General features: G+C 30.3%; 2 protein-coding genes across 6 annotated transcripts; both read right to left on the bottom strand.

The window, feature by feature from the left end:
• Positions 1–8,610: 8,610 nt before the first annotated feature.
• LOC124919420 lies at positions 8,611–13,913 on the bottom strand. 5 transcript variants are annotated; one of them, XM_047459654.1, is made up of 6 exons: positions 13,468–13,909; positions 11,927–12,081; positions 11,750–11,816; positions 8,922–8,973; positions 8,735–8,835; positions 8,611–8,629 (listed from the first exon to the last, which is right to left on the bottom strand). In XM_047459654.1, the coding sequence occupies exons 1-5, from the start codon at positions 13,832–13,834 to the stop codon at positions 8,763–8,765; spliced, it is 714 nt and encodes a 237-aa protein (XP_047315610.1). In that variant the 5' UTR covers positions 13,835–13,909; the 3' UTR covers positions 8,611–8,629; positions 8,735–8,762. The 5 variants fall into 5 exon arrangements, 4 of the variants coding, with proteins under 4 accessions (XP_047315610.1, XP_047315609.1, XP_047315611.1 ...); XM_047459653.1 differs by lacking the exon at positions 8,611–8,629 and having other exon boundaries at positions 8,654–8,835; XM_047459655.1 differs by lacking the exons at positions 8,611–8,629; positions 8,735–8,835; positions 8,922–8,973 and adding exons at positions 9,287–9,578; positions 11,173–11,324 and having other exon boundaries at positions 13,468–13,913.
• A 3,387-nt stretch (positions 13,914–17,300) lies between these two features.
• Positions 17,301–19,482, bottom strand: LOC124919421 (50S ribosomal protein L5, chloroplastic). Its single transcript, XM_047459657.1, has 3 exons — positions 19,174–19,482; positions 18,688–18,888; positions 17,301–17,794 (listed from the first exon to the last, which is right to left on the bottom strand). Exons 1-3 carry the CDS (start codon positions 19,417–19,419, stop codon positions 17,447–17,449), a joined length of 795 nt encoding a protein of 264 aa, XP_047315613.1. The 5' UTR covers positions 19,420–19,482; the 3' UTR covers positions 17,301–17,446.
• Between the last annotated feature and the right edge of the window lie 4,492 nt (positions 19,483–23,974).

Raw genomic sequence — 23,974 nt, forward strand, 5'->3', positions numbered from 1 at the left:
TTGTGTATATCTTTAAAGTTGATAAAAATTCTCAAATTTAATAAATCAAACGGTGATGAGATGACACCGTTAATAATTTCACATGTATCAGACCAATTTGTGTCGTGATAACTCTTGTCAACATATTTATCCGGGTCGTGCTAACTCGTGTTCACACTCGTGTGTCGTGATATGTTTACTAAAGTTGATTAACGTGTCAGCACAATTCGTGTATATTAATTTATTGGGAAGAATACTAAATATATTCTTGATGTTGTGTCAATTTCTTAAATATATTCATGATCTAAAAAACTGTTGTGTATATCCTTAAAGTTGGTAAAAATTCTCAAATTTAATAAATCAAACGGTGAGGAGATGACACCGTTAATAATTTCACATGTATCCGCCACGTGATTTTTTTTGAGTGATTGTCAGATTTAGGTTATAAACATGGCTTGACGTCGGAGCTGCGGCTGCTGCGACAGATTGAAAGCTGGAGTTGAGAGTGAAATGGGCAATGGAGAGAATTTCCGTCTCTGTTAGAACAGGTCACAATTGCATGACCTGAAGAATCCGATGGAAACCCTTGATCTACAATGCTGAATCTGACGCTTGTCCGTTGCCTGTTTGGAGAAGCTTGTTTAACCCTAGATAAGGGTCCTCCATATCTCCCATGATCCAACAAAGAATAGACCGTTCTTGGCTTAAGACGTCGTCGCCGATTCCGACATAACTCTCTCCTAATCTTTCATCCCTAGCCCACATTTCTCTTCCGCCGTGACGGGTCTTATTATTCCTCCGCAGATAGGGATATGTTGAAGGTCGGAACTACCACACCCTGACTCATCTCCAATGTTGGAACTGCTCGTCTCCGGACATTTCTGAGACTACTTACCTGAAATCGTCGTCACACCGACAAAATCTGTAGAACCTACACCGCCGCCTCCGAGTAATGATGAAACAGGATTGAAGTAGAAGTATGAGGACTTGTGGACTTCCTATAGTCATCCAAACAGAAATAAAAAATAAATAAATTTAAAAAAATTAAAAAAAATAAAGTCACGTGGCTAATACATGTGAAATTATTAACGGTGTCATTTCATCACCGTTTGATTTATTAAATTTGAGAATTTTTACCAACTTTAAGGATATACACAAAAGATTTTTAGATCATGAATATATTTAAGAAATTGACACAACCTCAAGGATATATTTAGTATTCTTTTTAATAAATTAATATACACGAATTGTGCCGACACGATAATCAACTTTAGTAAACATAACACGACATACGAGTGTGAACACGAGTTAGCACGACATAGATAAACATGTTGACATGAGTTATCACGACACAAATTGGTCTGTGAATCATGATATTTTGAGCGGATCAAGGCACGATACGACACAAATAAGAATGAGTTTCGACACGACACGATTGAAAGTCTAACATGAATTCCCCGAGTCGAATACGACTATTTATGCACGATGTCCAAATTTAATCATGTCCAACCCCACTCTCTCCATGACAACACCTCTTGTCGCCACTAATATTTCTTCTCAAGCCATCGTCCCCGAAACTGAATTTTATACGATGATGCGGTTTGTAAAAGGACCCAACTCAAGTTAGGTTGATTCCATGAGAACCTCTTCCCATAACTGTAAATTTGTTAACGATGTTTCATCACAATCCGACGATAAATGAAAAGTAAGTAATCTCAACTACAATTTAATTTCTCACTAATAGGTTTTTAATTTCTCGATCAAATTAATCAACAATACCAACACAATTATGCTCTAAACATGTTGGAGCAAATCACAATGACATTCAATGGGAAAGTGATCCTTATGTTTCTCGATTATGATGGCACATGCCCATTGTCGAAGATTCAGATCGAGCATTCATGATGAACGAGGTAAAAATAAAAAACATTGACAGCTCATGATAGCCAATGTATCAAACATAAATTAATTTTTCATTTTATTGAGAATTTAAAGTGGTAAGAATACTTATAAATTAATGTTTATGTAAAATTTTAAAAATTATTAAATTTCATATTTAACTAACTTATTATATTAATTAATAATTTAAAACAATACTTAATCTATTAAACTAACTTAACTCATTTAGTTGAATTAATAAACTAATATGCACGAATTGTGCCGATACGATAATCAACTATAATAAACATAACACGACACACGAATGAAAACAAGAATTAGCACAACACAGATAAACATGTCGACAAGAGTTATCACAACACAAATTAGCATGTAGATCGTGATATTTTGATCGAATGAAGGCACGATACAATACAAATGAGAATAAGTTTTGACACGACATGATTGAAAGTCTAACATGAATTGCCCGAGTCGAATACGGCTATTTAGGCACGATGTCCAACTTTAGTCATGTCCGACCCCACTCTCTCCATGGAAACACCTCTTGTTGCCACTAATATATCTTCTCAAGCCACCGTCCCCGAAACCGAATTTTACACGATGATGCGGTTTGTAAAAGGACCCAACTCAAGTTGGGTTGATTAAATGAGAGCCTCCCCCATACCCAAAAATTTGTTAACCATGTTTCATCAGAATCCAACTATAAATGGAAAGTAAGTAATCTCATCTACATTTTAATTTCTCACTAATCAATTTTTAATTTCTAAATCAAATTAATCAACAACTCCAACACCCTTATGCTCTAAACATGTTGGCCTAAATCACAATGACATCCAATGGGAAAGTGATCCTTATGTTTTTCGATTATGATGGCACATTGTCGCCTATTATCGAAGATCCAGATCGAGCATTCATGATGATTCATGATGAACGAGGTAGAAAAAATTAAAGCTCATGATAGTTGATGTATCAAACATTACTTAATTTTTATTTTATTTGAGAATTTAAAGTGGTAAGAATACTTATAAATTAATATTTATGTAAAATTTTAAAAATTATAATATTTCATATTTAACTAACTTATTATATTAATTAATCATTTAAAATAATAATTAACCTATTAAAGTAACTTAACTCATTTAGTTGTATTAATAAATTAATATACAAGAATAGTGTCAACGTGATTTACAACTCTAAGTAAAGATAACATGACACTCAAATGTGAACACGAGTTAGCACGACACGAATACACATGATTAATGAGTTACCATGACACAAATCGGCTCGTGGATCATGATATTTAAGTGGGTCAAGACATGATACAACTGTTAAAAATAATTAATAATTTTGGAAAACATTAAATGTGATGATGAAACTCAAGAGTTGAAGATGAAGCGTGAGAGGAAGATGAAGCTCAAGAGATGCATTGTTTAATGTCAAGAATTGTATTTCCTTTGAGTTCTAGATCCTTCTATCTTATCCTTTAAATTGAGGATCACTCATTAGTTTTTCAGTATCAAATTAAGTGAGTCGTAACTACTTAAGATTTCTAACAATAAAATCATATTTTCTTATTTATAATATTTTTCCGCACCAATAAATTTGGTATCAGAGCAAGGTTACGTTTCAATCTTGAAATGGCATCCACTCTATTCTCATACTTTCCAAGTCAAGTTCCTATCTTTGAAGACGAATACTATTAATTCTGGAGCAGCCAAATGGAAACATTTTTCATATCACTAGGTCTTTGGGATATGATAGATGAAGAAGAACTCGATGTGCCCGATGAAGACGACAAAGGATACGAGAAATTTGTAAAGGATCTCAAAAAACGAGATGCACTAACTTTGCGATATATTCAACAAGGAGTTGGGAAAACCATATTCCCCCGTATTTTTGGAGTAAAAAAGGCCCAAGATGCTTGGGTGATATTAAAACATGAATTTCAAAGTACGGAGAAAACTATCGCATTAAAACTCCAAGCCTTATGGAAAGATTTTGACAATCTAAAGATGGAGGATCGAGAAAATGTACAAAAATTTTCTTCTCGTGTTTCCACTATTGTCAATCAAATAAAAAATAGCGGAGATGAAATCAAAGATAAAAAAGTTGTTGAAAAGGTTCTTCGAATCCTTCCACAAAAGTTCAATCATGTTGCTGCTGCGATTGAAGAATCAAAAGATTTGTCCAAGATGACAATATATGAGTTGACTGGATCTCTTCTAGCACATGAGTAAATAATTAATCGCTCTTGTACTCCATTAACTGATCAAGCCTTCAAATCCAAGCAAGTACTAGAAGCGTTTTCAAAAAGTCATCACAACAAATTTGATAAGAAAAATGAGAAGACATTCGGTTGGAAAGGCAAAGCACCACAACAATCTGGTGATTCTTATTCCTGTATTATTTGCAAAAAATTAAATCATGAGTTAAAAGATTGTTATTTCAAATGTAAAAGATGCAAAATCCCTAATCATTCTCAAAGGGATTGTCAATTTCAACATCAGGAGAAGAAAGAAGATGATGAAAAATTTGTGAAAGAAGATTATGATGTTATGTTTTTCTCTAAATGGTGAAGAGAAGTCAAAAAGTCAATGGTATCTTGATATAGGTGCTAGCAATCATATGAAAAGCAATAAAGATATGTTTGTGGAGCTCAACTCGGACATTACTTCAATCGTTGTTCTTGGAGATGGTTCTTATCAAGATGCGAAAGGAAAATGAACCATTGTTGTTCCAACTTCGGGAGGTAAAAAAAGCTTATCACGGATGTTCTATATGTCCTTAATATTTCATATAATCTTCTTAGTATTGGACAACTTATTAAGAAGGACTTCTCGATATATTTTGATGATGGAAGATGCAAAATATTTGACAAAAAGAAGAATGTGGTTGTGGAAATTGTCGAAAGATTGTGCATTAAAAGTGATTATGCATTAAAAGTGGAAAATAAAGATTTGTCTAAACTTTTGCATCTTCGATATGGTCATCTAAATCAACGGGGACTTCAGTTGCTAAAAGAGAAAAATATAGTGGTTGGACTTCCTTCTACTCAAGTGATGAATGATATAGGTGAAGGCTGTATTTTTGGAAAGATGCACAAGCTCCCATTTCCCAAAACTACATGGCGAGCAAAAGCACCACTTGAACTTGTCCATTTTGATATATGTGGTCCGATGCAAACTCATACACATGAAGATAAGAGGTATTTCATTCTCTTTGTTGATGACTACTATACAAGAATGATGTTGATTTATTTCCTTAATCAAAAGTCCGAAGCATTTTCTATTTTTTTGCGATTCAAGTCTCTAGTTGAAAAAAAAAGGCCATATAATGAAGTGCTTGAGAACTGATCGTGGAGGAGAATATCTCTCAAATTCCTTTGTGGAATATTGCAAAAATAATGGTATCAAAAGACAATTAACCGTTAGTAGATCTCTACAACAAAACGGCGTAGCTGAACGGAAAAACATTACGATTGTAGAGATGGCGAGAAGCATGCTAAAAGGAAAAGGAGTTCCAAATCTATATTGGACGAAGTTGTTCACACAGCTATATATATTCTCAATCGATCACTAACCAAAGCGGTCAAAAATAAGACTTCATTTGAAGCTTGGTATGATAAAAAGTCCGTCATTTATCATTTTAAAATATTTGAGAGTATTGTTTATGCTCTAATCTCGTCTCAAAGTCGGGAGAAGTTTGAAGAGAAAGGCCAAAAACTTGTGTTCATTGGATACACTAATGAATCCAAGGGATATCGATTGATGAATCCATTGACCAGCAAAAGCCATGAGCCAAGAGTCAAGAGCCAAGAGCCAAGCGTCAGGAGCCAGGAGCCAGGAGCCAGGAGCCAGGAGCCAGGAGCCAGGAGTCAAGAGTCAAGAGTCAAGAGTCAAGAGTCAAGAGTCACTCCTCTAACTAAGTGAATAATGAATTTGAATCAGTCAAATTGAAAAAATGTCATCAACATTTCCATCTCCTCGACAACATCCTCTCCACTCTCATAGCTTCCCAATGCCTTTCCTATTAGGTGGCTAACATTCTATTCAAAACTCTTCCAAGTCGATTTGAGAAAGTATGTGGCAAGTTAGGAAATCTCAACATCTATTACCCAACTTGAGGGGAGTGTAGAAATATCTTCAAATATGGAAAGTCAGTAACAAATCAATCAATTAGACTAATTGATTTTCTAATTGACCGAGAATGAAATGTTATCAGTAGCAAATCAATTAGACTAATTGATTGAAGATTTGATGTGAAATCAATTATATGATTTTATTGTTTAAATCATTTCATTTTTTGCAAATGTAATGTTCACTATTTAAGCACTGGAGTACTTATGTAAGAAACACAAGCAATAAACTAGCAATAAAATTTCTCTCTTTTTTCTTAAATTTTCTACAGTATTGTATCTAGAGATGCTGTTTTTGATGAAGAAGCTACTTGGAATTGGAAGGGGAAAGAAGTTAAAGACTTGGAATCACAACCATTACTGATCCAATTGCATCTCAAGCTAATACATCTCAAGCTAGCTCATCTCAACCTTCTGCACAAGACTCAGAACCTGATTCAGATAGTCCTCCAAGAAAGACCTGAATGGTTCAAGACATTTATGATGAAATTGAGTTTGGATTATTTTCTTGTTAGCCACAATCATTCCAAGAAGCTTCTCAAAAAGAATATTGGCAAAAAGCAATGAAAGACGAGTTATCTACAATTGAGAAAAATTCAACATGGAAACTCGTGGACTTGCCAGATGGAAAGAAAACTATTGGTTTAAAATGAGTCTACAAAGTATAGTATAGTGAGGATGGTTTGATTCAAAAACATAAATTTCGACTTGTCGCAAAGGGTTATTCTCAACAACCGAGAGTTTACTTCTCAGAAATTTATGCTCCTATTGCAAGAATGGAGACAATTCGTACTTGTGTAGCCATTGCAGCTCAGTTAGAGGTAAATATATTTCAACTTGATGTAAAATCAGCTTTTCTAAATGGAGAAATTCAAGAAGAGGTGTATGTTGAGCAGCCCGAAAGTTTTGAGATCAAAGAAAAAGAGAAGAAAGTTTATCGACTAAAAAAGGCATTGTATGGGTTAAAGCAGGCACCTTGATCGTGGAACAGCAAAATCAATAGTTATTTCATCAAGAAAGGCTTTAATCGAAGTACAAGTGAATCATCTCTCTATGTGAAGACTATTGACAAATATTTCTTGATTGTATGTTTATATGTAAATGATCTCATCTATTTTGGAACAAACAAAGCTATGATGGCAGAATTCAAGAATCAAATGATGAAAGAATTTGAGATGACAGGCTTGGGATTCATGAAATATTTTCTTCGTATACAAGTTAAGCAAAGTCTTGAAAAAATCTTTCTATCTCAAAAAAAATATATTGAAGATCTGCTCAAGAAATTCAATATGAGTCAATGCAAACCCCTCTCCACTCCTATGGCGTTGAATGAAAATTTTCAAGTCAACGACGATGGTGAGAAAGTTGACTCAACTAGTTATAGAAAAGTTGATTGGTTCCTTAATCTATCTCCACACAAGACCGAATATCACACATTCGGTAAGCTTGCTTTCTAGATTTTTGAATGAGCCAAGTCAAATTCATTTTGCAACTGCAAAAAGAATCCTTAGATATCTTAAAGGCACAAAAATTCAAGGCATTGAATTTAAAAAGGAAAGTGAATGTAAGCTGGTTGGGTATACAAATAGTGATTGGGTAGACTCGATTGATGATCGAAAAAGTACCTCTAGTTATATCTTTTGTCTTGGATCAAATGTAATATCATGGAGCTCAAGAAAACAGAAATATGTGGCATTGTCATCAGCCGAAACAGAGTATATAGCATGTAATGATGCAGCTTGTGAAGTTGTTTGGCTTCAAAGAATTTTAAAGTACATGAAGTTTGAGCAATGTGAGCCGATAATTATTCATTGTGACAATATGTCAGTTATTGCAATGACAAAGAATCCCGTTTTTCATTCTCGGTCCAAACATATTGAACTACGACATCATTTTATTCAAGATTTGGTTACTCAAGAAGTAATTTCCATGAAGTTTATCAAGACGGAGGATCAACCAGCAGATATCATGACCAAAGCCGTCTCGATTGACAAGTTCGACAAATTCAATAAGAAACTCAAGATTACTAATTAAGAGGGGATGTTAAAAATAATAAATAACTAATAATCTTGGAAAACATTAAATGTGATGATAAATCTCAAAAGTTGAAGATGAAGCTCAAGAGATGCATTGTTTAATATCAAGAATTGTATTTACTTTGAGTTCTAGATCCTTCTATCTTATCCTTTAATTGATGATCACTCATTAATTTTTCAATATCAAATTAAGTGAGCCATAGCTACTTAAGATTTCTATCAATAAAATATTAGTTTCTTATTTATAATATTTTTCCGCACCAAAAACAACATGGATGAGAAGGAGTTTCAACACGATACGATTGAATGTTTGACACTTACCTGAGTCGAATACAACTGTTTAGGCACGATGTCCAACTTTAGTCATGTCCGACCCCACTCTCTCCATGGCAACACCTCTTGTCACAACTAATATTGCTTCTCAAGCCTCTGTCCCCGACCAAATTTTACACAATGATGCGGTTTGTAAAAGGACCCAACTCAAGTTGGGTTGATTCCATTTCATAATGGTTTGTGGCATCATTTGAATAAGTTCTTTGAATTTTGTGATCTCATGCATTTCTTTGTGGAAGATCTATAACTAACACAGGAATTATGCTTAGGTTTGTAATATGTAGTTTTTTTTATTTCAATCTTTTATATTTATATAGACAAAACTAGAAATGCTATTAATAAATAAGTACACCTTAATTTGTTCTAGGTTTGTGTTATCTTCATCTAGACCTGCTAGGCCTTAAAATTTGCTTAAATAAGGCCATTTTTGGAACATTCCAGTGCTCTACGTGCCTGAAAGTGACATGAGCAAAAGCTTATTAAAATGAAGAACTAACAATAAATCATCAAAATTATATTTAGCTGTCAAAGGATGATACCTGGAAACCTTCCCAGATCGGGTATCAAAGAAATACTCTGTAAATCCAGTTGCTATCAATGAACAGAGCAGTCAATGTGTTAAATTCCTAAAAAAAAAAGAAGTATAAACTGAAAATGAAAATATATTATTTAAATTTTTATTTCAAACAAAATTACACTATCTCTTTTATATATGAGTTTAATAAAAATAACTAAGTATTTAAACTAATTAACCGTCTATTAAGAATTTATTAAATTATTTTAGTTATTTTTACACAATATCACTATACATCAAACATGCAAAAGACATGGTTTGGAAACTCCTATTTTCTAGGATGCAACTCAAAATGCAACACCTTAATAATGTCAAAAAGACCTTATTTTAATAAGGTGTTATTTTAATAAGATCTAAAAAGATGTCACTTAATTTAAACGGTAAACTAAAACTGATGTTTAACCCTAATCCAACATAGCTCATCTCCTTTCAATTAACTCATTTCCTTCCAATCAGCTTCATCCCCGCGCCTCATAATTTTTCGATGCAACCAAGCTCCTCGTCGCTGATTGAGAAACATGAAGATGAAGCTACCTGTTGCGCATTCAGCGACGTTAGCTGACAGTTGACGGTGGCAGGTAATCTTCTTTATCTTCCTCTTAATGATTGAGATCGCTAGTTTCTTGGCCCAAGAAAAAAATTAGAAAAATTAGAAGTAAAATGTTGTTGTCAATTATTGCTAATATTTCATAATCTGTATTTCCAATTTCCTTGATGATTGATGTTAACGTAATCTTTGAGAGAGATAAGATTAGGTTAATTAGGATTACACGTTAACAATTAGGGCCTAACCTAGATAGAGAGATATTGATTTGATGACATTCAAACAACTTGAAAAATCTAATTGATTGATGAGTCATGTGTATAATCTTTGATTGATTATATTGGAATAATTCGTTTAAACAATAGTTAGAAGTGATAGATTAGAAGACAAACTAACTTAGTCATTTTTTTTTCTAAACCAACGACAACTTGTAAATTCACCTTTCATGATTTACGACTTTGATTAAGAATTCTGAAAGTAATACGAGAATCTTAATTAATTGTTAAACTAGAATTTTGATTCTAATTTCTTCAATTAAGCATTCACTCATTGTCATATAGGAATCACTATAAACTATTCAAATTATGTCCTCAAAGTAGGCCTATGATTCACTTTTTTTTTCTACAAGGAAACAGTTTCTGTATTATTTCTTTTTAAAAGGTAAATGTTAATACAAATTAACTTTGGCCATATTATTATTTTTTATTTTTTACAAAGTGATTGTGCCAGTTTCTTTATTTATCTATAATAAACTATTTATTAAGCCAATTATTATAGTTTTATATGAATATCTTGTGTAATGTAAATTCATGCTAGTAATTAAAAATAGACATTTATCCAGTAAATTTATCATATACAGATATACTAACATATGACTTTAACTATTCAAAAGATTAACATTGTTATTGGAATTTAATGACTTTCCATTATATATTTATTTCCTTGAAAAATTATCAATGCATTATAATTAATAAAAAATAATTGTTTAATATAGCGATAAAACATAATATAAGGAAAAATATATGTATTCACATTTAAGATAAATAAAACTCATTGAGAAATTATACATTGTTTCTCTCAATTCTAGTACACTAATTGATAAACAATTTATCAATTTTGTTGATATCCATTACAAAATAAACTACACTTGTGACATATTTGAGTTATAGTTAATCCAATTTATAAAAAATATACTATTTTGAATTCTAGTTAATTCAATTTATAAAAAAGGAACTAATCTAGTTTGACTTCTAATCTAATCACTTCTAAAGATTATTTATACAAACTATTACAACCATACTACATCAATTTTTCTAAAATAAAGAATACAATTGGTCAAAAGATTATACACATCTCTCATAAAATCGATTAGACTTTTCCAATTGTATTTATGTATGTCATCAAATCAATCTCTCTATCTATGTTAGGCCATAATTGCTAACTTGTAATCCTAATTAACTTAATCCTAATCTTACATGTGAAAAGGATAGAAAATCGCATAGTCTTTTTTAAAGACTACCTTAACATCTATCATCAAGCAAATTAGAAAAACAAATTAAAAAATATTAACAAATAATTGACAATAACATCTTACTTATATTTTTTCTTTTCTTTTTCTTGGCCAAGAAGTTAGCAGATCTCAGCCATCATAAGAGAAAGATAAAGAAGTTACCTGTCACTGCTAGTTGACTTGCCGGATGAGCAACAGGTAACTTCATCTTCAGGCTTTCTCAATTGGCAACGAAGAGCTTTGCTGCAGCGATGAATTACGAGACGCGGGAATGAAGCTAATGGAAAAGGAGGGAGCTTGACATCGTTTTATACCTTATTAAAATGAGCTTGGTACATTTTAGCTACGAAATAGAAGATCCCAACCCAAAAGACAGTTTACTTAAGACTAAACATATCACATTGCTCAAATAAGAGCTTGTTTGATATATCATACATGGTTTTATTTCTTTTGCAAATAAACTAGTGCTTCTTTTTTATATGGTTTAAAGCTAGTTATTTCAAATAACTCATATTCAATCAACAATCTATTTATCAAACACATCATTAATTAAAATATCAAAATATAATTTCTTCCTCTTTTTTTAAAATAATTCAAACAAGCTCCTAGTTTCTTTTTCTTTGGGAATTGATCTAAACTTAATATATAATATTTAAAAATGTTATAAAGAAGTTTAAATAAAAGTATTTTTGCATTTTAATCAAGGATTTAAACAATTTGATGGAAAAAAAAAAATTACCCGAGAGAATGGGCTTCCATGGGAAGGACAATACACAGCTGAAACGCCAATGTCCAATTCCCTTGTCCTGTTAGCCAATACTTATTGTCAAATTAATTATAACTATTATCTATTGTTCTATCTTGATGAAAAAATAGATACAAGAATAATTGTTTAAAGCTATTCTATATCAAATACCTCAAAATCTTCCCATTTCATAAGTTTCATATTTGACTTCTCAATGAGAGAGCCAAAATTAGTACAGTTCCTCTTGAAACGTCTGAGCCCACGGAATGATCCTGCTGGATCAGCAAATTCACACTCCTCTTCATATGCATCCAGAGTCAAGTTCCCTATTGAAATTACACATCTAAACATGAACAATAATTGCAATAGAAAGGAGATTTGTTCTGCTTTAGATGATATCATCATTTGGATAAACACTTGTTCACTTAGAGCTTGTCTGATCTCGGATTTTTAGAATTTTTATGGGTTGTTTTGAAAAAACCTCCTTTGATTCAAGAAATTGGGTTTCTGCATTGTTCCATCTAGAATGATTCTATTGATTAGATAAATCATGAACAATGAGAAGTCAAAAACTAGTTCCTAGTACGGTTCGATTATTTTATGTTTAAAAATTAAGAATTCTGATTAATCGTAATTGAGGATAATCAAATAGATGATAATGATTTACCTTAATGAAGGGAAAACAACTCTAAACTTGTATAAATAGGTATAAAGTATTATGAGAATAATACATCAAAATATCTATTTTTAAAATTCAACACGTGAATCTTCAACAATAGAAATGGTATCCATGGAAACATGAGCAGCAATGAATGCAATTAAAAGCTCACAAAGTTAGTATATTTGTTAGTGAGCTTAACCTAAGCCCATTAGTCATTAGTTTGTTAAGGTTTATTATATTTGTTAGTATAAACTATAAAGAGTTAATATTTACCATCTAAAGGACTTAGGCCATTCTCCCCCTCACCATTATTCTTCTGAATTTCATCTATCTTCTACCCTAAAATATCTACTCATTTACATCCCCCCTTCTTGCAAATTACTTTGTAAGTTGTTCCATTCATGAAAAGTCTCATGCTTATAGGAATCCAAAATGTTCAAAACTAGTTCTCACAGTTCCGAGATTTCTAGTATGAGAATTTCTTTCATATTTTTCCAATCCAAGATGCTAGCAAACAGAATCAAAGAGTTAATGTTAAATTTATGCTCATATACTCACAAATATAAATAGACAGATTCTGACTCATGATAACATTCAAACTGATGATCTCCAAGAACTAGTACTACAAAATTGCCACGATCAACTGTATTACATAGTAACCTAGAATTCAAAAACAGAGTATGGAAAAGAATATCCATAACTCGCGAGATTTGGACATTCATAAGCTTACACATCAGATAAGTTCAACAAGTTTGGATTGTCAAGTATAAAGCATTATTAAGTGGACAATTGATGTAAGAGCATATCTCAAGCTATCATTAATTTAACATGTATATACACAGATATGAATAATGAAAACACACAGTACGATACATAAATTAGGGAATGAAACGATAATGGAACTGCTACCAGGTTATTTTAGCAATTAAGTTGTCAGGATTGCACTTATCAACAAAGAGGCCGAATCAGAAGGAAACCTAGGTAAAAGTTGTACAGATAATGAATCAAATGAATTGAGAATTTATTTGAAGTTAGGTTTTGAGATGTATACCAGTAACGAAATATGATCTTTGAAAGTCCTCCTTGATTGTCTCCACTACAGCAACACGAGATATAGCACCTTCTTCATCGGGTATAAACTTGGGAGATGGATTTGAAACATTTACAGACGGCGGCGATCGGAGGATAGAAGCGGCTATACCGAGAAGTTCGGAACTATACCAGGCCGCCTTAAGAAGAACATTTTTCGGCTCCGTTTCGCGCTTGGAAGGTGTGATGATAGTTTCCTTTGTCGAATTATCTCCGCCAGATCGGATATTGCAAGTTCTTCGGTGTTGATTATGTGAAGTTGATACTGCGTAACGATGGAGATGATAGAGATTCGAGGTCTGAGTAGATGCTAAGAGAGACGTGACCATCTCTATACTTGGCGCGGGAGATCGGCAAGAGAAGAGAAAGAGAGTAGTGTTGATAGTTAGTGTGATTCCCGCGTCCCAGCCTTTCTTAGAAATATCTTTGGTATTAGGAGCGAGAATAGCCTCATATAGGGTATAATATTATTTTATTTATTATATAGATAAATTTAAGATAGAACTATATAGGGAGTAAATTTTCTCTCATTCATTTCGAATCAGCACGGGAATACGTGATTAAACTTACAAAAATTGAAGTTTTAAACTTAAAAAATTGAAGTTTTTCACTTTGTTAAGTATATTTGTGGGCGATGTGTTTAACCTATAAGAATTAGTCTATTAATAGTTAAATGTGTTCGCGGGTTATGAATTTAACACGTGAAGATTAATCGGTTAAATGGTTAAGTAAGTTTGCGAGTTATGTGTTTAACCCGTCATGATTAATTGGGTGGAGAACGAGAATGAATGACTTTGCATCAATTAATTGAAAAAAGAAAAAATGTAAAAAAAAGAGATAAATTATTTTATGAAAAATGATAAATTCAACGAAAGATTCAACGAAAGCATGTCCACGAATCCGACGTGACCTGTCAAGTTGTCCCACGTTCCGAAAGCGCTCATTTCGAATCCCAAAACCACTCATTTCGGGTCACAAAATGGTTATTTCGAGACCCAAAAAGACCGTTTTGAGACCCGAAATGACCGTTTTGGGACCCAAAATGACCGTTTCGGGACCTGAAATAAGCATTTCGAGACATTTTGAAAATTTTCTCTCTTCTACCTACGTGTAATGCCACATTGATTCGTGGACTTATTTTCATTGAATCTTTTGTTGAGTTTATCATTTTTCTTATTTTTTATTTTCTTATTTTTGTAGTTCATTTTATTTTCTTCTCATTTTAAATTCTTTAAAGTTTACTCTTTTTTTTAGAATCAGAATAATTTATCACAAACATTATAAACATTATATAGACAACAAGTTTTATTAATCCTGAAATTTATAAATAGTTGAAATACACTCTATATAAATTTTCAAATAATTATTTTGAATTTGTTATGAATTTTTAATTTTCAAAACTATTTTCAATTAAAATTAGAAATTTCCTCTCTTTTTTTTTTTATCAAACTTTGAAATAAAATTGTATGCTACTTTACCGCCATTAAACTTGTGTTAGATTATTACAATAAAATTAGTAATAAAATTAGTCCTTCTATTGAATATGGGCAATATTAAAAATAAGTATTACAAGATAAAGTGCACAATACTATATAAATAATATATATCTAATACAATTTTAATTCTAACTATTAATAAAAAAAATAAAAAAATTGTTTTAATAAGCTATTAAATTAAATCATTTATCTTTTGATCTATTAATTTGTATTTTTATTGTTTAAATAATTTAATTTATCTTTTTTTTAAAATAGTGGAATAAATGAAATGACAATTAAAATCTCAATCTTTTACTCCTTTTAAATTAATTAAGCTTTTATTATTTTAAATTTATAATCTTCAAATCTTAGAAGTTTATAAATTATTCAATTCTATTATTTGAGAGAAACAAAATAAATTTGTATTTACATATAAAATTATTACTCAATCAAATAAATGAATTCATATAATTAATTTATAAATATAACTTCTTGTAGTATCATTTATTTATTATTATTATGTTAATTGATTTTAGATTTAATTATATAAATAATAATAATATATAACTAATATTAATTTAAAAACAAATTTTACTCTAGCGACAACAAAATCTAACGACAACAAGAGGTAAATATCGCAGCATGCTGGATTCGAGCATGTCAGACGACAAATTTTGCGCTGATTAAGTGTGTTGGTGGACTATGTGCTTAACACTCTTTGGCTACCTTTTTTAAATTAAACGATATAAGTAAAAAAATTAAGTTTGAAGATCTTGAAACTATTTATAAGAATATATGATTTTATAAACATATAATATTAAATATGGAAAAGGAAAATTGTAAACTGTATTATTATTTTTACATTCTCATAGACTAGATAAAGTTTTATTTTGACAAAAACAAGTTGATGACATTAAGCCTTCAGCAAACCTAATTTAATAAACTTCCTTTGTTTTTCAGTTACCCAACATAGACATTTAAGCCAGCCCAATTTAAGAAACTCTATTTTTTCCCAACTATTCGATATAGATAACTCAATATTCGTTAGTTCAATTCACAACAATCATCGTGAATGATCTTTTCTTCATTAGTTATCGAATTTCAACTTTTACGGCTTTAGTTTTTTTCCTTTCAAAAAAGTTATTTTAACATTTTTTTTTATTGACGAATCACTTTTTTTTGTCGACAAACCACTTTTTCTTTTACGATTACAAAATAACAAACCACTTTTTCTTTTACGATTACAAAATAATCTTACTCTACACCTTGAAGACTATAAAAATCACCAAGCCATCCTCTGATCTAATAAACATTTTCCAAGTAAACTAGTGCAAACACCTCTCCCTTCCAATTTCACCAGAGCTGAGATTATAGCTTCCTCTATCTAAACTTGTTCCATTTTAATATCTTTTCCTTTTCCAATTTTATCTATACTCTCCCAGCATCATTTCCTGGAAAGCTTCACGAGCAAATCCACTCCTTCTTTTGTGCAGAATCAAGTTTATTACCATTCTTCTGAATTCTTCTTGTTATCCAATTCTTGATGTCTTGGATCAACCTTCTCTGCTTCAGGTTGATTCTCAACATCTAAGTAATTTGGCTGCTGGGTTAAACCTTTTTGTTCATCCATTTCTTTCAATCCCCTATCAGATTTATCTTCAGATCATCATGATCAATTCTTTGAACTTCATTCTCTTTCTTTTTGTTACCCATGTCCACTCATTTCATCAATGGATTTCTCAACACTAAATTATTCTAATATTTCATCAAGATTGTTAATTTGTCTGAAACCTCCTCCTCAGCCTCTGTTCAAGTCCAGTTACTTGCAGGACAGAAACTAAACCAGCAATCATAAGCATTGTTTTAGCCGTTGCATTGAATGATTTCTTAGCTTCACAATCTGAAGGATTCTTCTCCTCCTCTGATTGAACTGTAGATATATATGATGATTCCATTTCGACCAAACTATCATGGACTGAAAAGTGAGATTCTGATAGGGTGGATGACTCCTTCATCTTCTTTGCCGACGCCATTTGCTTCAGCGCCCTTTGAACGAATCCCATCACTGTATTCATTCTCTTTCTCTGCACCTTGCTGTAATTTGTTCACCGTCTGCTGAGTCGATGCTTTGTGAATGCAGTTGGTGATCTTGGTCCTGAGTTCCGAAGGTCGATATATGGCCAATTGAATGCCATCTTCATCATTCTCCCTCTCTTTCTGTAACTCTCACTCAGTTTCTTGGTGGAATCATCGCCATCAACATGGGTTTATGAACTTCAACACTGATCTCCTTACCCATATTTTAAATGAACAGAACATTTAAATAACAACAATTCATTAAACTATGATGAAATTCATACACTTAAAAAAGTAAACAATTTTCTGCTTAAGAAAAAGAGAAGAAGAACAAATAGAAAATACAACAATGGAAATGAACCTTTCCGACTTACAATAAACTAAATCAGTTTATCTCCGGGATTTGGTTTTGGATTTGGAATCAAAGTGGTGAGATTTGAGCTTCTTCTTCTTCAACTGAGGTCCACTGCTTCCTCCTCCTCCCTCTCGGAAAGGCATTCCCATTAGAGCAAGAAGTTTAAAGGCTTCTTTATCTGTATTAGCAGTTGTTGTAATGCAAACATCCATTCCTCTAGGCTTTCCAAGAATATCAAATCTGAGTTCTGGAAAAACTGTTTGTTCTTTGAACCCAATGCTATAGTTACCATGCCCGTCAAAGCTGTTAGGGTTTACACCTTGGAAATCTCTTGTCCTAGGCAACCCCAGATTGATAAGTCGATCCAAAAATGAATACATTACCTATAACAAGTTCATGAAATGCTTTACAACATTGCAATGGAAAACCTTTTCATGTTGGGGTTATGAAAATGTGGGTTATTTGGGTAAAAATGAAAACTATATATATTTTTTAAAACAAAATTGAGGGTAATTTCGTATTCGTTGATAATTTGAATGATATGATTGTTAACATGATGGACGAAGAGATGGTGGGTTAGTTGAGGATTATTCAAATAACCCAATATGAACAAGGAAGGTTATCTATCCTCTATTGGTGCCATATTCAGATTAGGAATTGGCCCCAACACCTTAACCTAGAATAATCAAGTTACTTTCAGTAAGAATAGAACTTCGTATCTCAACTTTTTAGTTCAAAACTCTAACCAGTTAATTGCTTTACAATTAATGAATGGGGATTAGATAATTCTAAGATTCTAATCAATCCACATTGATGAAGATGTTCAATTGCTTTCTTTATACAAGTCTGTCCTTTGACTTGTATAAGCTTTGAGGGTTCCTTTTCATTTCAAAAATCCAAAAGAAAAAACATTAAGGCGGATGAAGATAAACTATTGCAGAAAGCCCAAATTCATGTGAAAGTGGTGCAAGAATCATAATATGGGTTTTTTTTTTCTATTCATTCACTTTGGCTTCACAACTATCTTGAGCATGTTAATGAAGGCACATCTCATAGAAATGGAGTGACACATTACTACAGCTCTAAAGGAAGTTACAAACCTACTAGATCCCAATTTCTTAAAATAGTCAGCTTTCTTCCTATCACAGTTAACACAAGGAAGATGTTCATCTCAGGCAAAACCTTGTCAAAGAACCAAATTTATTCAGCATTTTAACAGATAAAGACCTAATCTATTCAAACTAAAGCCCTTACAGATGAAATAAAAAAGACTCACATTTCCTCTGAGAGTGACTGCCATTCCAATTGGTTGGCCTTCTCTAAGCTTAAAGGTAGCAATGGCTTTCTTGGCTCGTGTTTTCACAGGCCTCTGACCTGTTATAATAGCTAAGTCATTCACTGCTGCATCCAAACCTTTTGAGTTCTGTGCTGCATCTCCAACACCACAGTTTACAACTATCTTCTCAATCTTTGGAACCTACAAGAAAAAAACAATTTTACAAATAGAATAAGTTACACATTTAAAATCATTCTTCAAACAACTTCACAAAATAAGTTTATTTCTTCTAATTAAAAGTAGAATCAACATCTATCAAACAAGAAGAGACTAAATAGAATGTTATGATTACATATAGCAGAAAGACTCGATTTTCATATCCTTCACTCGTCCAATTGTAATTCTAGAGAATGCATTGCGTGTTTTGTATATTTTCATCATAATCATAGGAAACAGCAGTTATAATATAAGAAATGATGAATGAACCTGATGAATGTTGGTGTAAGAGAACTCTTCTTTGAGAACAGGAACAATTTTCTCGAGATATGTGGTCTTAAGACGTTGGACAGTCACCGCTTCCGACTTATCCACCAGAACTATTTCAGTTTCCGACCTAACAGAGAGGGATCCGGTCCTCTGTTTAGGAGTTACGCAAGGGAACCGGGCGGTATGGAGTAGAAGTTGGCCGTGTAAAGAAGAGGCTGTAGACTGTAAGAGCATGGAAGATGCCATTGGAGAAGAAGAAGAGAATGGATAGACCTCCAAAAAGCCTCAATAATCTAACGGGAGCAAGATAAGCCTGTCAATCACTAAATATAAAAAAGAACCTATTTTTTCAGTCATATTTACAAACTTACCTCTTATTTTTTTTTTTAAATTTTTTTTTTCAGTTTCATTTTATTATTGTTAAAGGAACTAGTAAAATATCCTACGTTTGTACGGAAAAAAATATAAATGAAATTTTTATATGATATTTAATTCAATATGTTTATATATAATGAAAGAAAATATTTATATAAAATTAATAATAAAATAATATATATATTTATATTAAAAGAAAATATATATACATATATGAACTTACAATATTTTAATTTTTTTTATAAACGTACTTATATGAACTAAATATTCTTATATAAATATAAACATGAACTTACATTATTTTAATTTCTTTATTAATTTTATAAGTTTTGTTCTTTTAATGTTAAACAATAAAAATTTTTAATGTAAATTTAGTGGTGTTCTAAAAAATGTGTTCATAACAATCATTAAGAGATATTAAATCGTTGGAATAAACACATCTTCAACAAAAACGGTGTCACCCTCTTTTACACCAAGTTTAGACAAAGACTTCTATACCCACCTGCTTCTAAGATGTGCTAAAATCTTCTTTTTAAATCTATGTAATTTTAATGAAAAGTGATTAGTTATGTTTACATGTTGTGTAAATGAAAGTTAAGATTTTAATTCCATTTAGGTCATCTGGTCCATTAGAGTCATTCTATGTCATCTCCATCTGCAAAATGTGTTTTCATAACTCAATCATTAAAAAGATATAAAATCGTTGGAAGAAGAAAAACCTAAATTTAACATCTCCAACAAAAACGGTGTCACCTCTTTCACACCAAAATTTAGACAGAGACTTATATACTCCACATACTTCCAATACGTGCTGAAATCTGATACAACTAAAATCATTTTATTACACACTCTTCACAATTAACTACATTATAACTGTCATTTTATTATCGTCACTATATTTAACCCTAATACATTTCTCTCTTGTATCAAAATCTTTTTTCTGAATCTATGCAACTTTAATGAAAAGTGGTCAATTATACAATTATCAATTCAAGTTTAATTTTGAAAAGAGAATTCAACATAAAAAAAATAAAGGGTTTATGTTTTGTATCATCATCACAACCAAAAATATGTTTATAGGTTCATTCATAAACACTTTTGCATTATACTTTTGAAAAAACGTTAATAAATTTATGAATATAAAAAGATGTATTTGACTGAGATATGAAAATAGAAACCTCCCACTCTGAAAGAGAGTAACATTTGAAAACAAATTTATATTTAAACATTAATATGCTACTTCAAATATTCTAGAGACATTAAGATTTCTTTAAAAAAAAGGTAAGACATTGATTTATATTGTTTCTCTTTGAGCCAATATGAGTTTATAAGCTGCATATATCACTTCTAAGGTACCATTTCCCGTGACAACACTCATACAAAAACATTTAATATCACATCATTCAAAATTTCCTTGAATGATACCCATTTTTCATGTGTTTCTGGATGATATATTTTGTTATAAACTACCAAACATGTTTTTGAATCTATGTAACTGAAATGAAAAGTTGTCAGTTATATAATTATCAATTCATATTTAGTAATGAAAAGAGAATCTAACATAAAAAATAAAGAGTTTATGCTTTGTATCATCATCACAAATAAAAATATGTTTATAGGTTCGTTCATTCATAAACACGTGTGCAATATACTTCTGAAAAACTGCTAATAAATTTATAAATACAGAAAGATGTTCATAGTTGAGATACAATGAAAATTGAGACATTCCACTCTAAAAGAGAGCAATATTTGGAAACAATTTTGTATTTAAACATTAATATAAGATTTTAAATATTCTAGAGATATTAAGATTTCTTTTAAATAAAGGGTAAGAAATTTATTTATACTGTCTTCTTTTTGAGCTAGTATGAGTTCATAAGCTGCAGGTATCACTTTGTGGGTACCATTTTCAATGACAGCACTAATACAAAAAACATATAATGTCACGTCCTTTAATATTTTCCTTGAATAATGCCCATTTCTCATATGCTTTTGGAAGATCAATTTATTTATAATCTACCCAACATATTTTTTCAGAAAACTCTGGAATAAACAATTATATTTCAAGCCGAACTGAATCATATTCGTATTCTGACAGTTCAGATGAACTATCAATAACTTGTACCTGGTTTTCATAATGGTTATAAATAAGCAGTAGTACAGTATGATGACATTAATGAATATATAGTTTCATTTTACCAAAACAAAACATCTTTCTGTGTGACTAAGAAATTCATGGATTAAACCAAACCTTGGTGATCTCCCTCGAGTAAACCAGGCAAATTTGTGACAACCATTGTTATGTCATAATCGAATTAAACAATGCTTATAGTTGGAAATAAAGTGGTGAATTTTTATATAATCTCATAATTAACCCTATATTCAATTATAAAAAAAGTTTAGAATTGGCTCAAACTTTAAACAATTATGATGAATAAATTTATTTAGACAACTTTTAGAAATCAAAAGTTGAGAAAATGGTGGAAGGTGCACTCTCCTCTGAAAATTATATAAAAGTTTTATTTATTAAAGGAGATGAGAAAGTAAGAACCTCTCTTTGTCATTTCGTCGAACACTTGGTATCCTACAACTATCACATCACTCCTCCGATTCTTCTCATCTCTCCTCTTCCTCGTCGTCTTCATCGCCATCGTCGTTTCATCGGGAGAAGAAGACAATGCACTCACCATCCACGATGTCCTGCAACAGAACAATTTTCTCAAAAAGTGTAACAGAATACAAGATCAATCGAAACTCAGAAAAATCAATGTGTACCTTAAGGATACCTGTAGTTACAACGTGGAATGTTAGTAGAAGACGACGCGATGAACGCCACATCCTCCTGTGCATCAATCTCATCTTCTCGCACAACTGCCTTCTGCATTACTTCTTTATCTAAAAAATTTTGGATTGAGTTAAACATTAAAAATAATTGGACAACTGCCTTCTGCATTACTTCTTTATCTAAAAAATTCTGGATTGAGTTAAACATTAAAAATAATTGGATCCCCTGAAATCTATCAAATAATATAAAGAGAAAATAAAATATAAATTAATTATTAAAGTTATAAAAGAAATAAAAAAATATTAATTAAGAAGAAAAAATTAATATATATAAAAACTGAAAGAAAGAGAAATTAGTAATTGTAAAATTAGAGTTAAATTAATAATTATTATAAGAGAAAATTTGAGAATTATTATTATTATTAGGTATATTATATATATATATATATATATATATATATATATATATATATATATATATATATATATATATATATATATATATATATATATATAAAAAAAAAAGATAAGAGAGAAAAAAAATTAGGAAAGTAAATTAATATATATAAATTTTAGGTGAGAGAAATGTTATTTGTTTTTAAAATATTTAATTTTTAAATAAATTAAAATATATATAATTTTTTCTTTTATTAAAAAAAAATATATAATTTATTTGTGTGAAAATATTTTAAAAAATTATATTTATATAAAATTATTGATAAATGAGAATTATTATTATTATTATTATGTATATTATAAATATTTTTACATAAAAATAAATAGATATTTAATATTAAATATAAAATTATTAATAAGATAATATATATTTTATGTAATTTGTGTGAAAAATAATATATTTATATGAGAGAGAAAATAAAATAAAAATAAAATAAGAAAGATAAATTAATAATTATGGTATGAGAAATAAATTAGTATATATATATATGAGAGAGAAAAAAAAATATATTAATTAGGAAGAAAAGTAAATATATATATTAACAGAAATAAAGATAAATTAGTAATTATGAAATAAAAATTAAATTAGTAATTATTATAAGAGATAATTTGAGAATTATTATTAATAGGAAAAATATAAATAATTTTTTTATAAAATATTTAATTTAATAAAAGAGAATATATTTATATGAAGAGAAAATATATAATATAAATATATAATTAATAATTGTTTCATAATATAAGTAAATTTTATGAAAATAAATAAATTTGTAAACGATCAAATTCCTGAAAAAAAATATAATAATTATTAATTTATCTCTCATTTTGTAATTACTAATTTCTTTTTCTATTATTTTTTTTTTCATAAGACAATATGAAAAATATATATATAAATGAGAAGAGAGAAAGTAAAAAATAAAATTAATTATTAGAGATACAAACTTAATATTAGGTGTGTCTCTCCTAAATTTATATATATTATTTTTTAAAATATATATATATATATATATATATATATATATATATATATATATATATATAAAAGTATATATATAAAAAGTAACGACATAGAATAATTATTGATGAAACATTGTTAAGAAATGATATATATATATAAAAATCATTTTGAAGAGAGCTTGATGTACATATAATTAAAATATTATTTATTAAAATATAATTTTATTAT

This window comes from Impatiens glandulifera, chromosome 1 (genome assembly GCF_907164915.1).
Source record: "Impatiens glandulifera chromosome 1, dImpGla2.1, whole genome shotgun sequence".
Classification (NCBI taxonomy): domain Eukaryota; kingdom Viridiplantae; phylum Streptophyta; class Magnoliopsida; order Ericales; family Balsaminaceae; genus Impatiens; species Impatiens glandulifera.

Excerpts from the sequence above, each read along its gene's own strand:
- LOC124919420 (XM_047459654.1), bottom strand. The coding sequence starts at position 13,834 with ATGGTCACGTCTCTCTTAGCATCTACTCAGACCTCGAATCTCTATCAT. Across the intron at positions 12,082-13,467 it reads AAGATCATATTTCGTTACTG|GGAACTTGACTCTGGATGCA; the intron begins GTATACATCTCA and ends TAATTTCAATAG. Across the intron at positions 8,974-11,749 it reads ATGGAAGCCCATTCTCTCGG|CAACTGGATTTACAGAGTAT; the intron begins GTAATTTTTTTT and ends GTTCATTGATAG.
- LOC124919421 (XM_047459657.1), bottom strand. The coding sequence starts at position 19,419 with ATGGCATCTTCCATGCTCTTACAGTCTACAGCCTCTTCTTTACACGGC. Across the intron at positions 18,889-19,173 it reads CTTACACCAACATTCATCAG|GTTCCAAAGATTGAGAAGAT; the intron begins GTTCATTCATCA and ends TTTTTCTTGTAG. Across the intron at positions 17,795-18,687 it reads CAGTCACTCTCAGAGGAAAT|GTAATGTATTCATTTTTGGA; the intron begins GTGAGTCTTTTT and ends AACTTGTTATAG.